The sequence below is a fragment of the Tyto alba genome, unplaced genomic scaffold (assembly GCF_018691265.1).
Source record: "Tyto alba isolate M040663 unplaced genomic scaffold, T.alba_DEE_v4.0 Super-Scaffold_15, whole genome shotgun sequence".
Taxonomy (NCBI): domain Eukaryota; kingdom Metazoa; phylum Chordata; class Aves; order Strigiformes; family Tytonidae; genus Tyto; species Tyto alba.
The window spans coordinates 3449139-3461589 of NW_024881277.1; the positions used below are offsets into that span (position 1 = coordinate 3449139).

The following is a 12451-nucleotide window of genomic DNA, read 5'->3' on the forward strand; positions in this document are numbered from 1 at the left end:
CAAGCACCTGAAGGACAAGAAGGGGATTTGGATCTGCCAGTAAAAACTGCACAAGGGCAAATTCTCCCTGGACAACCTGAATACCATTTACAATGAGATGATGGGCCCTTTGGATGAGGAAAGAGGTGGATGTAGTAGTCCTCAGTGAAAAGGGCTGCCTGGGACCCACACAATGTTGAAGACAAATGCCAGTGTTCATCCTGCCACTGCGCTGGGACAACTCCAGACAAGAGGCCAGGCTGGGGACAGCAGCTCTGCAGAAAAGGACCGGGGAGTCTGGGTGCACAAGTGGGACAGGAGGGAGCAGTGTGCCCTTGGGAAGAGGCAGGCCAACCACATCCCGGGCAGGATTAACAAAATCACAGCCAGCAGCTTAAGAGAATTGACTCTTCTCCTCTATTCATGGGCCCCAGTAGGATTGCTGTGTCCAGTGTGGGTCTCCCCAGCACAAGAAAGACCTTGACAGGCTGTGAATAGTCCTGCAGAGGATGGAAAGATGGTTGGGGCCTGGAGCACATTGTGTACTAGGAGAGGCTAAGTGGGCTGTTTGGTTTTGAGGGTTGGGGTTTTTGGAGAGATCCCTCAGAGACAAGCAGCTGAGCAAGGGCTCAGGGGAGATGGTGGAATCTTGGTCAATAGAGATGTTCCAAACTCATGGAGACGAGGCCCGGTGCACTTGATCTAGCACAAGTTGTCTGAGTATGGGCTTGGAGACCAACTTAGGCAGGAGCTATGGAACATCAGGTCTGAGGGTCAGTATGAAGCTTTTTTCTTCTCTGGTCATAATGGTGGTGGAATTGGGTATCAGAGTTGTGCCTGTATGCACCCCCACTGCACTGACATCATTAGAGCCCAATAAATTTTTCCTTTTAAAAAATTTTCCTTCTACCTGTGAGTGCTTGTACAACCCTCACAGCTTCCATACAGCAGAAATCACTTCAGGCTGCCATGGTTCCCCTTTGTACCAATAAGAATCCTGGTGTGAGGACATCTTGAAGGGCTCACCCATGCCCCCAGCACAGTGTGAGCTCTTCTGCAGGAGTCATTCCTAGGCTGGCACTCATGCCATGGGCTGAGGACTGTCACAGCCCATCTCCAAGGCCAAGCCTTGCCAGGACCGTGCAGGCAGGCCAAGGCGACCAGCTCCAAGCAGAGACATACCCTGTGGGTACCCACGCGGCTCACAGAAGGGCACCCACAGAAACCTCATTGCCCAGCACAGAGGGGCTGTGGCAGTGCCGATGGGTGGCAGTGGGCAGAGCAGGGAGGACCTCCTCAGCTGGGCTGGCCAAGTCCTGCTGCCCCACATGGCCCCACAGCCCCATGGTGCAGGCACTGCGTGGACCAGGGTGGTTGTTCAGGGTGGGGAAATGTCTGCCCAGCACAGACCCCGTGGCAGCCGTCCATGGTTCTTCCTCCAGCAGTGGCAGCCTCTCACCACCACTCGACCCTTGGTGAGCCCCACGTAGGGTTTTACAGGCAGAGATGTGTAAGGAACTGAAGGAGTAAATGCCTCAAGCATTCATCAACACAGAAAAATTTGACAATCTGTGGCCTTTGTGATCAGTCTAAGGAACAAACTATCTGCCCAAGGAAGCACAGAGTGTATCGAAGTACTCACGGCTCCACTCTTTCGCAGTTGTATTGCCAAACTCTTTAGATAAACCTCAAAGGAGGGAATCGTGGACTCAGTGAAAGAATATGTTTGGGTTAAAGGACTAATAAGAGAGGTAAGTAACCAGCACCAGATGGACCTAAGCAAAAACTGAGGAAAAAAATAAGGGATTGGGAGGTGAGCATGTCCACTGACTCAATTGACAAGGCTGTTGATGCACCCCGTCCCCCCACAATGCACGCACGGAACCTGTGCTCCACCTCTCCTTTTCTCTCATGGAAATGTGTTCTTGGAATACCTGCCTCTCTTGGTCTAGTATGCAAAACATCTGATAAAGATGAATTTAAAAGGCAAGAGAAAACTTTGCTGGGGGTGCACCCACCACCAAGATAACCAGACCTGAGACAATGCTGGAACGTGGGTGATGGACCAGATTCCTTTACTCTCTCTCTTCTTCTCCTTTACTTTTATTCCTTTTTTTTGTTTGTTTGTTTCTTATAAATTTATCAATAAGAGCTATCCTTTTCCAAGTTTAAGTTGTTTCTATCACAAGTAAAACATTTTAAGTGGTCATTTGGTGTCATTTCATCTGAATTTAACCTGAGGGGATCACAGAAACTTTACAACTCCCTGAGCTCCCAGTCTGGGTTGTAACACTGTGCTGCAGGGTCTGGTAGTGTCTGGGTCAGGAGAGACGGCCCAGGGCTGGCCATCACTCCTGTGGGCACTGAGCCCAGCAGGAAGGTAGAGGTCACCAAGCAGCAGAGGCCCCTGCCCATGGCTGCTTGTATCTCCAGAGATGGAAATAGCCAGGGCTGGTGGGGCAGCTTCCTCAGGGTGTCTGGGGACCACGGCACAGACCAGCTCCTCTCTTTTTTGCCTCTGATGGTTTGCATCCTTCTCCAAAAGGCCTGGCTGTGCACCGTGACCACACTGCTCTGTGATCCCACTTTGTTTGTTTACACAGCCCAGCTAACACTGGGGTTTTCCTCTCCCAAGAAACCTGCCAGCCCAGGCTAAGCCCTCCCTGGCTCTCTCCACGTCCCCTGCCCTCTCCCCAGCGCAGCTCAGCAGAGCAGCCCAGTCTGGACCAGCCCCATGGCAGTGCCTGCTGCGGGGTGCTGCCGAACTCTGGGCACTCACTCCACAGCTCCAACCCTTCTGAAGGGCACACCAGCCCCAGGGAGCATCCCAGAGAGGGATGGCAGCCTCCTCAGTGTCCCCACTACTTGAGCTGGTCCAAAGGGCAAGAGGAAACAGAGGCCAGGCACTCTCTGTCTGTCCTGCATTCATGCTGCAAGTGGCCCTCAGCCCTGGCTGCTTTTGTTCCCCTTCTGCCTCCCCACCAGCCCTGCTGCCCAGGACAGCAGGAGACCCCCTGCCCTGGGGCTTCTCGGGCAGCTTCCACATTTCTCTAGTCTCCTTTCCCTGTGCCTGTTGCATTTTCGCTGGCTCACACTGAACTGCAGGGTCATAGCTTGTGGGTATCTGGATTAATGCTTTACTCTGGATGAGTTTCAGCTTTGAGGTGTGTCTCATCTTCTGTGTGTCCATTCACTGCCCACCCCAGGGCACACAGAGAGTGTCCTTTCTTTCCTGACCCCTCCAGAATCATTTCCACAAGGAACACTATATGCCGTCAACCCTTCTATACATGTGGCTGCCTAAAGAGGTAATGGAGAGATCCTGCAGCACCTACACAGCCCCTGGACACCAGGAATAGTCTTTGAAAGCACCACTTGGTGTCCAATAGATCACACAGTTGCCACAAGTTTATTGCCCCAAAGCAGGAAGTAAAGAATGAGAAAAGACATTTTTAAAAGTCCAATTCCTTGGGCTTATTCGTGGCAGCAGCTTTGTTAGGACAGCCCAGCCTTCAGGCACTGCACTCAGGAGACCCTTTTTATTGCTGAGATGCTCTCAGGGAGGCCGGATATGGTAGATGGTTCAAGGCATTTGTGAAAGGGTCAGACACAACAGATGAAGCCTCTAGAGAAGTGGAATGAAGCCAAGCAGTTACCTCTTATGAAAATTATCAGAAGGGAAAAATAAATCAGAGGCTTGGCCTAATCCAAGCTCTGGGTACTCTGCAGAGAAGGTGAGGCAGGTTACTGCTGGTGGAACAAGGTGCGTTGGATCAATTCCTTCACCGCATCCTTGAGCTCCCTGTTCCTCATGCTGTAGATGAAGGGGTTCAAAGCTGGAGGTACCACTGAGTACAGAACAGCCACCATCAGATCCAGGGATGGAGAAGAGATGGAGGGGGGCTTCAGATAGGCAAAAAATGCAGTGCTGATGAACAGAGAGAACACGGCCAGGTGAGGGAGGCACGTGGAAAAGGCCTTGTGCTGTCCCTGCTCAGAGGGGATCCTCAGCACGACCCTGAATATCTGCACATAGGACAGCACGATGAAAATAAAACAAGCAAAGACTACAAATACAATAGCCACGAGAAACCCAACTTCCCTGAGATATCCTGAGTCTGAGCAGGAGAGCTTGAGGATCTGGGGAACTTCACAGAAGAACTGGTCCAACACGTTGCCATTGCAGAGTGGTACAGAAAAAGTATTTGCAGTGTGCAGCAGAGAATTGAGGAACCCACTGGACCAGGCAGCTGCTGCCATGTGGACACAAGCTCTGCTGCCCAGGAGGGTCTCGTAGTGCAGGGGTTTACAGATGGCAACGTAGCGGTCGTAGGCCATGACGGTCAGAAGAGCACACTCTCCTCCAAGGAAAAATGCAAAGAAAAAGACCTGGACAGCACAGCCTTGGTAGGAGATAGCCCTGGTAACCTGGAAGGAATTGGCCATGGAATTGGGGAGAGTGGTGGAGATGGAGCCCAGGTCGAGGAGGGAGAGGTTGAGGAGGAAGAAGTACATGGGGGTGTGGAGGTGGTGGTCGCAGGCGATGGCGGTGATGATGAGGCCGTTGCCCAGGAGGGCAGCCAGGTAGATGCCCAGGAAGAGCCAGAAGTGCAGGAGCTGCAGCTCCCGTCTGTCTGCAAATGCCAGGAGGAGGAACTGGGTGATGGAGCTGCTGTTGGACATGGTCTCCATATGAACCCGGGGGCCTGTACCAGAGGGAAAAGACAGTGACAAGTGAGGAAAGACTTCTCTGGGTAAAACCAAAGACATCTCTCACACATTCGTGACCCCACCTCAGACCCCCTCCCTTTCTCCTGCTTGGCAGGACCTTTGTGCAGCTCCCTGGCTGTTGCTCTGGTTTGTGCTGTCTGGGGGTGCTGTGAAGAGCAGGGCCCGTGGGCTCCCAGATGTGTTGGACATGCTCTAGGCCAGGGTCTGCCTGGGAGCAGGGGACACCTAGGGACCAGGTCTGATAGATTTTCTCAGGTGAATTCTCTCTCATCATCAAAGGGATTGACAGCATCTCCACCCCCAATCCCAAGCAAACTTGACTGCATCAGGCTTTTTTTTTTTGTGTTGTTCCTTTCATAAAGTTATTCCTTTCCACCACACCAACCCACTCCAGCCCCATCTCCTCTGGGGACTCTTCTGTGAAATCAGAAATGCTGAGCATCTCTGCTGCACTCAGGCTGAGCATCCACAAGTCCTGGGAGGCAAAAGGATTTGCTGTCGCTTAGCACAGGGGCAGGCAAGCTGGTCTGTCTGTTTGTCTTATTCCCGGCTGCCCTGTGTCTGCCCCTTGAAATGGAGGGGGATTGCACTCCTGGGGTACCCAGAGAAGCAATCAGACCCCACTGAGAGCAGAGGGATCCACTGCAGATCACTAAGTATTTCACCCTGCCACCAGGCACCTTCACAAAGTCTCAGCACCCCACTCCTTGCCAAGGACACAGAGTTCATTTTCCCAACCAATCACCCTTTCCCTGCTTGTAGCATCTCGGGGTTTCGCTATTGGGTTTTACACACAAATGATGCAGGAGAGATTTGCAGTCTGCAGGGCGGCTCCCAGCTTGGGAGGACACCCCAAGGAGTCACCAAGTGTTCTCATGGTGGCATCTCCTGAAGTCAGCTCAGTCCCCACCCACACGGGCTGCACGGCCCAGAGCCCCACAGCTTCGAGGAGAGCTAGGACACCGGGTTCCCAAGGACACGTCTGCGTGGGAGGACCCACGAGATGCACTGTAATGGCCCAGCTGGGAGAGGCCAGCAGAGAGACAGCCAGGCACTCGGGACAGCCTTCCCCTGTCCCAGCTCTGCCCGCCACCTCCCAGCCGGTGACACCGCAGGGCAGTCACCCTCAGCCCCTGTGCTGCAGGGGCACGGGGCAGGAGAGATGCCCTTCACCTCTTCTTGGCGCTCAGGGGGGCGAGGAGGCTGCTGGTGGCCTGGACTCCATGGCTGTGAGGGCAGAGGCTCTGCTGGGTGGGAGAGAGAAGGTGAGAGATGTCAGTGTCACAGAAATCGGGAATGAAAACTCCTTAATGCTGGGTTTAGCATTAATGAGCAGGCATTACTTTATGTGGTTGGGGACATGAGGGAATCATTCCACCTGACATGTAAACCATACATTACAGTAGCCAAAGCTTATATCCCTCTGTTACATACCTATTCATCACATTTCCTAAAACTCATTATCATATATACATAGTAGCTATTAGGCATGCAGTTTAGGTCTCTAAGGGGCTTCCATGGGGGTCACTGGAGGTCTCTAGCAGTCTGTGGTGGTGTTTGGAGAGGAGCCCTTCTTGAACATTTCCTATATATGGGAATTGGACTTCATTGGTTTATGTCTGCACTTCTTATCTCCAAACTAGCTTCAGCTAGTTCATTCTTTTTCAGAGCACCTTAATCTCCAAGGACAAGGGCTTCTCATTAGGAGTTTCCCAATTTACACACAGAGCCTCTCCTTTTAGGCATTCCCCACGAGGTGTTTATCATGCTTGCCTAGCTGAAGGACCTCTGTGCAACAGAGAACGTGTTGCAGGTGTTCAACTGATTGCTTAAGTTCTTATGCTACCCTAAAAAAGTGTTTTTTCTTCACCCATTTTCCAACATCAGGGGAAGGGACCTGCGCTGCAGGGCATGGCCGGAGGTGCCAGTAGATCCCCTGAAACAGGATTTCTGATAAAAATGTCACTCCCTGCCCACGTCTCTGCTGCCTGGAGCTGTGCCTGATGGCAGCCTGGTTTCTCAGTTCCCATCTCCTGCACTCACAGACCCCATCCCAGATGCTGCGTGCTCAGCTCTGCCCTGAAGACACCTCCTGGGGCAGGGCACTGCCCAGGACCTTCTCTGTGCTTCAAAATTCATGTAGGAATAGCAGAGAAAACCTGCCAAGCCTGCTGCTAATGATGCTGGTGATCTGTAAACTGTGGGGGATTGCTCTGATGCTGCCAGACTCATTCACCTCTCAGTGAAACAGATCTGCATTGTCAGTACCTTCTCCAAACCAGTGAGAGTCATTCCCATCTCTCACTGCTCACCCAGGCAACCCAGAGTAGCAAACTGAAAGCACAGGCTCCTTCCCTTGCAGCTGAAGCCTCCCTTTTTTTCTGTCTTGCAGGATTCCCCTCCAGAGCTGTCCAGGCTGTCAGCAGGAGCTGTGGGCAGCCCTGACCCACGCCTCACCCCCTCAACAGCACAATGACCCTGTCTTACCAGGGGTGATTGTGATGAAGGACAGCCTGGGGTGCTCCTGGCTGCACACCCAGCTTCACGTTCCTGCAGCCGTCCCCAGGTAAAGGGAGATGACATGCCCTGTCTCCCCAGCCGTTCGGCAGATAAGCACTGCTCCAGAGAGCATCAGCCCTGGGATGTGCCAGCTCTAGAAGGACCCTCCCAGAGACTCTACCAGTACCCACCTGCAGCCAGAGACTTACTGTGTTAGGAGCTGTGATGATTTGTCCCCCAGTGAACTCAGCATCCTCCCACTGCACACTGTCTTACATCCCTCTCACTTCTCTCCTTTCCCCTTGTCACCCGTGGGCAGTGCCCTCAGCCCTGCCGTGCTCCGCAGAGATGCTGCTCCCAGGCAGAGCTGTCTCTCTCCAGTGCTTCCCGCTTGCCATCAGCTCCTCCTGCCCCCGGAGCCCGGCCCAGCCCAAGGCACCACTTTCTCTACCCCGCTGCTGTCCCTCGAGAGATCCCTGGTGCTCAAGGGCTGACAGCTCCCGAAAGGCAGCGGGGCCACCCCTGGGGAATGTTCTCTGAAGTCAACTGAAGTCATCACCAATGTACCTGTCCCGACAGTGGAGGGAGACTGGTTCCAGCACAGTTTGTCCTAGCAGAGCATGGTCTGGCCTGTAAAAGCTGTCAATGTCCCCATCTGAAAAATGTAATTTCCCTGTCCCAAAACAAAAAAAGGACACACAAAGCAGGACAAGGAAAGGGTTTGTTTCCCCTATGCAGGGCAGGAATACAGCTGAGGCAATGTGGGCATCTCATCCAGAGATGGAAGCCCTTGGGCTCAAACAGGATCCATTTCACCTCATGCACCCCACATCTGACATGATGCAGCAGCTTTTGGCATCGTCTCACAGAAGTCACCCCTCTATGTCTCCCTCCCCGCTGCTACCTAAAAACCTTGCCACATACACCCAATACAGGTACCTAGGCACCTGTAAGTTTGTGGAGGACTCTCTCCTCTGAGAGGGGGACCACACTGGAGCAGGGGGAACAAGTTCCAGAAACTCTCCCCACCGAAGATGGCAGAAGCAGCAGCACTGACTGCACCCCCCTATTCCTGCCCCTGCGCCACTGGGGGAGGAGGTAGAGATATCGGGAGCAGAGCTGAGCCCGGGAAGAAGGGAGGGGTGGGGGGAAGGTGTTCTCAAGATGTGGCAATGCTGCTCACTCTCCTACTCTGTTACAAGTTTTTAGTGTCTGTAATAAATGTATGTTATTTTTTTTTCTTCCCCTAACGAGTCTGTCTTTCACTCGTGACCATAAAGGGTGATGATTTTTCCCATCCCGGTCCTATCTTTATCCCCAAGCCTGGCTCATCTATCCCTTCTCATTGTGGGAAGAGAAGGGGGAGCGAGTGGCTGCGTTGTGTTTGGCTGCTGACCAGGCTCAAACTACAACACATGGTCAGACAAACTGTGCTCAGTTTCACACATATCCCACATGGACATTTGTATCTGACTAATCCCCAACACTTCCACAAGCATAAATAATTGCCATTTCTTAGGACAGGAATCACCCTGTTTTCAGAGAAACAATTTAAAACCCAAAGTGAAACACACTCATTCACAGACAGGTCCAAAATATCTGTGTGTGACATTTAACAAGTGGGTCAATCGGAGGAGCCTCCCAGGGTGACCTTGCCGATTTAGGGTGGGGGTTTCTGCCTCTGCGGGTCTGACAGTCTTTATGGGATGCCGGAGACAGCACTGAGGATTGTGCCAGGCTTGCTATGGCATGCCTAGGAAAGAAGCAAAGGCAGGGAAAGGGAAGGACCAAGGTGGTTTGGGGAGAAAGAAGCATCGGAAAATAGGGGGAAAAGGGGATGAAAGGAGCTGGTCACATGTGGCTGGTCAGCATAATTGTTTATGCACACCATGTAACTGAAAGTCTGTCCTGTCTTCTTATGAAATTCCATCCTCCACAACATTCTGGAGTGAGGAGATGTCTGCTTTTGGTACGGATAGAGGTCCGAGGGCCCATCCCTGGAGTGGGAAGCACGAGTCAAAGGGGCTTGTGCACCTTCAGGGCCAGCAACTGGAGAGATCAAGCTGTGTGCATGTGTCATGTTGGTGCATTAACCGGCAAGGAGGAGAGTCCTGGGAGCCAGGTATTTAGAGACCCTATGTAGAAGCATTTCTGATGGAGAATGGCCATGATATTTTGTTGCAAGGTTTGGACAATCCAGGCCTGAGATCAGACTGCTAACAACAGCTGTGTTATGAGAATGACCTTGAAGGGCTGTGTTGTGAGGAACTGTATCTGTTGAGTAAAGATAACTGAGGAATTTTCCCAGCTATGTATCTGGCTAAGCTAAGCACAAGTATGTAGCAAACTGCAAGATGCTTGCCTATCACAGTTTCCCTTTGGGCATGTGAGAAGTTGCTTATGACCACTAATCAAGGGGTATGGGGCACGTGAACAGCGGGTGCTTGCTGTGCAAAGGATATAACCAAGCGATTCAGGCAATAAAGGGGGACGACATGTAGCCGCATCGGTGAGATTGTTGTTACTCGGCCAACTATCGGAGAGGACTCAGCTTCGACAACCTACACACCAGCCATGTCCCCTTTGCCTTCCTCTTCCTCTTGGCTGCCCCCAACCTCTCATCTCCCTGACCTTTCCCTCCGGAACCTCACAATCCGTGCTCTCCTTCTATCTGGCAGAAAACATGAGCTAGGCTTAGGAGAGAGGTTGAAGATGAGGGGTGTTGAGGGAAAGGGTTAGGGAGGTAGGTAGGGCTTAGATTTCAGGTATCTGGTGAGGGTTTCAGCTTCAGTGATCAGGGCAGGGCTAAGGATGAGAGCTCACCTTTCAGGGTTAAGTGTTAAGGTATAGGCAAAGGTTTAGGGTGAGCAGGGCAGAGCCTGGCCTGAGGGGCAAGGATGTGGCACTCGGCGTGTATTTGTCCTCAGAGTGACTGGGGGGAAAACCTCAGCTGCTGATGACCAAAGGCATCACCATTCAAATGAGCTGGGAATTAGCACTGAGCCCCTTGGCAGGGCACATCCAAGGAGCTACACGACACAGGATGTCTCTGTCTCCTTTCTTTGTCACCCTGAAGTCACTTGCCTCTGTTCTTCTGCTCTAATCAGCCCCCAGAGAGGCTCACGTCAATCTCCTGAGGGAGCTTCCTCACCCAAACCCCTCAGCACGCCCCACTAAACCCCAAAGACTCTTTATTCCTCCCATAGCTCTCCAGACTCAGTAACATTCCCCTGGGAGCTTGTTAGACTCCAGCAACTATAATTAGTTTATTCTTGCATCTTAATTTCTGTCCAGTTGCAGGGGGGCTTTTACAACAGCCTGTCTTAGAGGATGGGTTTTGTTAAATATAATGATGTTAACAACCACATGGTGTAACACAAGTGCATTTCTTTCTCAGTTATACCTCAGAAATGCTTTGAACATTGACAAATGATTTTTCAGTTGACTGTAAAATGTTGCCCACAACACCCCAACTTCATTTGCTAGAGGTGGGCATGGGCTAAGGAGGCACAGGAAGATGGGCAGGGAGATCACTAGAGGCACGAGTTGGTGACAAGGCTCTGGGCTAGAAATTTGGCCAAGAAGGTGGAAAAGTTGATTTAAACTGCCAAACTCTCTCTTTAGCCAACTTGCTAATTGTGCGTATATTTATAATTTCCTATCTATTTGTCTAGCTTATTTCTTTTATGGTCATCGCTTGAGGAAGGTAGACCTTAGTGGAGGCTTGGACTTGGCATACAGTTGAGGAGTTTATTGTTGATTTTTTTTAAATAATTTGTATCATGTTTTACTTCTCTTTCTTCAAGTAAATAAGATTCCTGTGACTATTCACAGTCAAGTCTCAGGGTAAATCAGGTGGGAATTGGTGCAAAGGAGCTGTAACATTCAGCTGTGAACATCAGTGAGGAAGTCTGATGTAGAAGAATGCAAGTCCCAGGCAGCCCCTGAGGGAAATGGTGGGGCTGGGGAGGTGGGGAGGAAAGTTGCCCATACAGTGGGGGACCATGAGGAGACCGCTGTTGCTACATTTCCTGTCCTCCGTAGAAGACCATCAGAATTGGAGAAAGCTTCTCTCACTTCTGTAAAATTAAGAAAGGATTAAAAACCCCTTCAAAATGAACAAAGAAAAAAAAAATATTTACGAAGTTGTCATTAAAATCTTCCACTTTAAGTAGACTCCTGAAGCCTCTCCAATTAGCTGTACAAGCCTGGAAGTCCTGAAATAATTGATGGAAGAGATGTGGCTCCTTTGGGTTTTCTGCACTTTAATGAGACCCGGGGTGTATTTGGTGCTTGAACCTCAGATACTGAGAGGAGCCTGAACCAACCTCTGAAGGGGTTACAGTCAGAAGCAAAAGCCAAAGTGTCTTGGAGTGTTAATTGGCCCCTCTGAGGCCCATTACAGACCAGGTGTCCCCATGGATTAGTTAGAGAAGAAAATTGGAGGCTGTGAGTACAGGTAGGCAAAGGCACTGTGCAAGGGGAGCTGATGCTGAGTAAAACTTGATATATTTTATCATGCCAAGTGGTCAGCCCCAAGAAGGGGGATCCCATCCCTCACACTGGCTCAGGGCTCTTCCTGGGGCACTGTGGGGTGGGGTGGGCAATGCTGAGTGCAGGACAGTGGTACCACAGCTCCCAGCCTCCCTGGGGGGCTGCAAGGAAACCACGAGGCCCCTGTTCCATGCAATTATCATGTCTCCTTTCAGGCCTTGGTAGCAGAGACAACTGCCATAGCCAAGGGGACGGAGACCCCCAGGCTGTGGACACCCAACCTATGGCATCTCCCTGCCTTTCCTGAGATCTCTCCTTCCTCCCTGCCTGTTCCTTGGAACACAAAGCATTGCACTGATCCAGACTCTGGCTGACCTCTGGCACCACAGCACTACACTTCAAGGGACATTTCTTTCTCCTCCTGTCCAGTCTCAACCTCCCAAGCTGCACTTTGTGATGCTTTTCCTTTCTCAGGTGGTTTCCCACTACAAAGAAAAGGTCCAAAATCTCTGAAAACACCCAAAACTCCTAATTTCAAGCTACTCTTTTACTCCCGCATGACCTTCCACACCACCAGGACAAGGAAGCCCAGGTCCCTCAGCCACTCCACACACTTCATGTGCTTCATGCCCTCTAAACCCACCTTTGCAGACATCCTCTGGGCACTCTCCCTTTCCTTCCTGCTCCTCAGAATGGAAAGCCCCAGAGAATGTTACAGGTGTGGCCACACAAGTGCTGAGTCGAGGGG

At 51.5% G+C, this 12451-nt stretch overlaps 1 protein-coding gene across 1 annotated transcript; it reads right to left on the reverse strand.

The window, feature by feature from the left end:
- Positions 1-3723: 3723 nt before the first annotated feature.
- On the reverse strand, positions 3724-4662 carry LOC116963974 (olfactory receptor 14J1-like). The gene has a single exon (XM_033002097.2). The coding sequence runs from the start codon at positions 4660-4662 to the stop codon at positions 3724-3726; it is 939 nt and encodes a 312-aa protein (XP_032857988.2).
- Positions 4663-12451: the final 7789 nt, after the last annotated feature.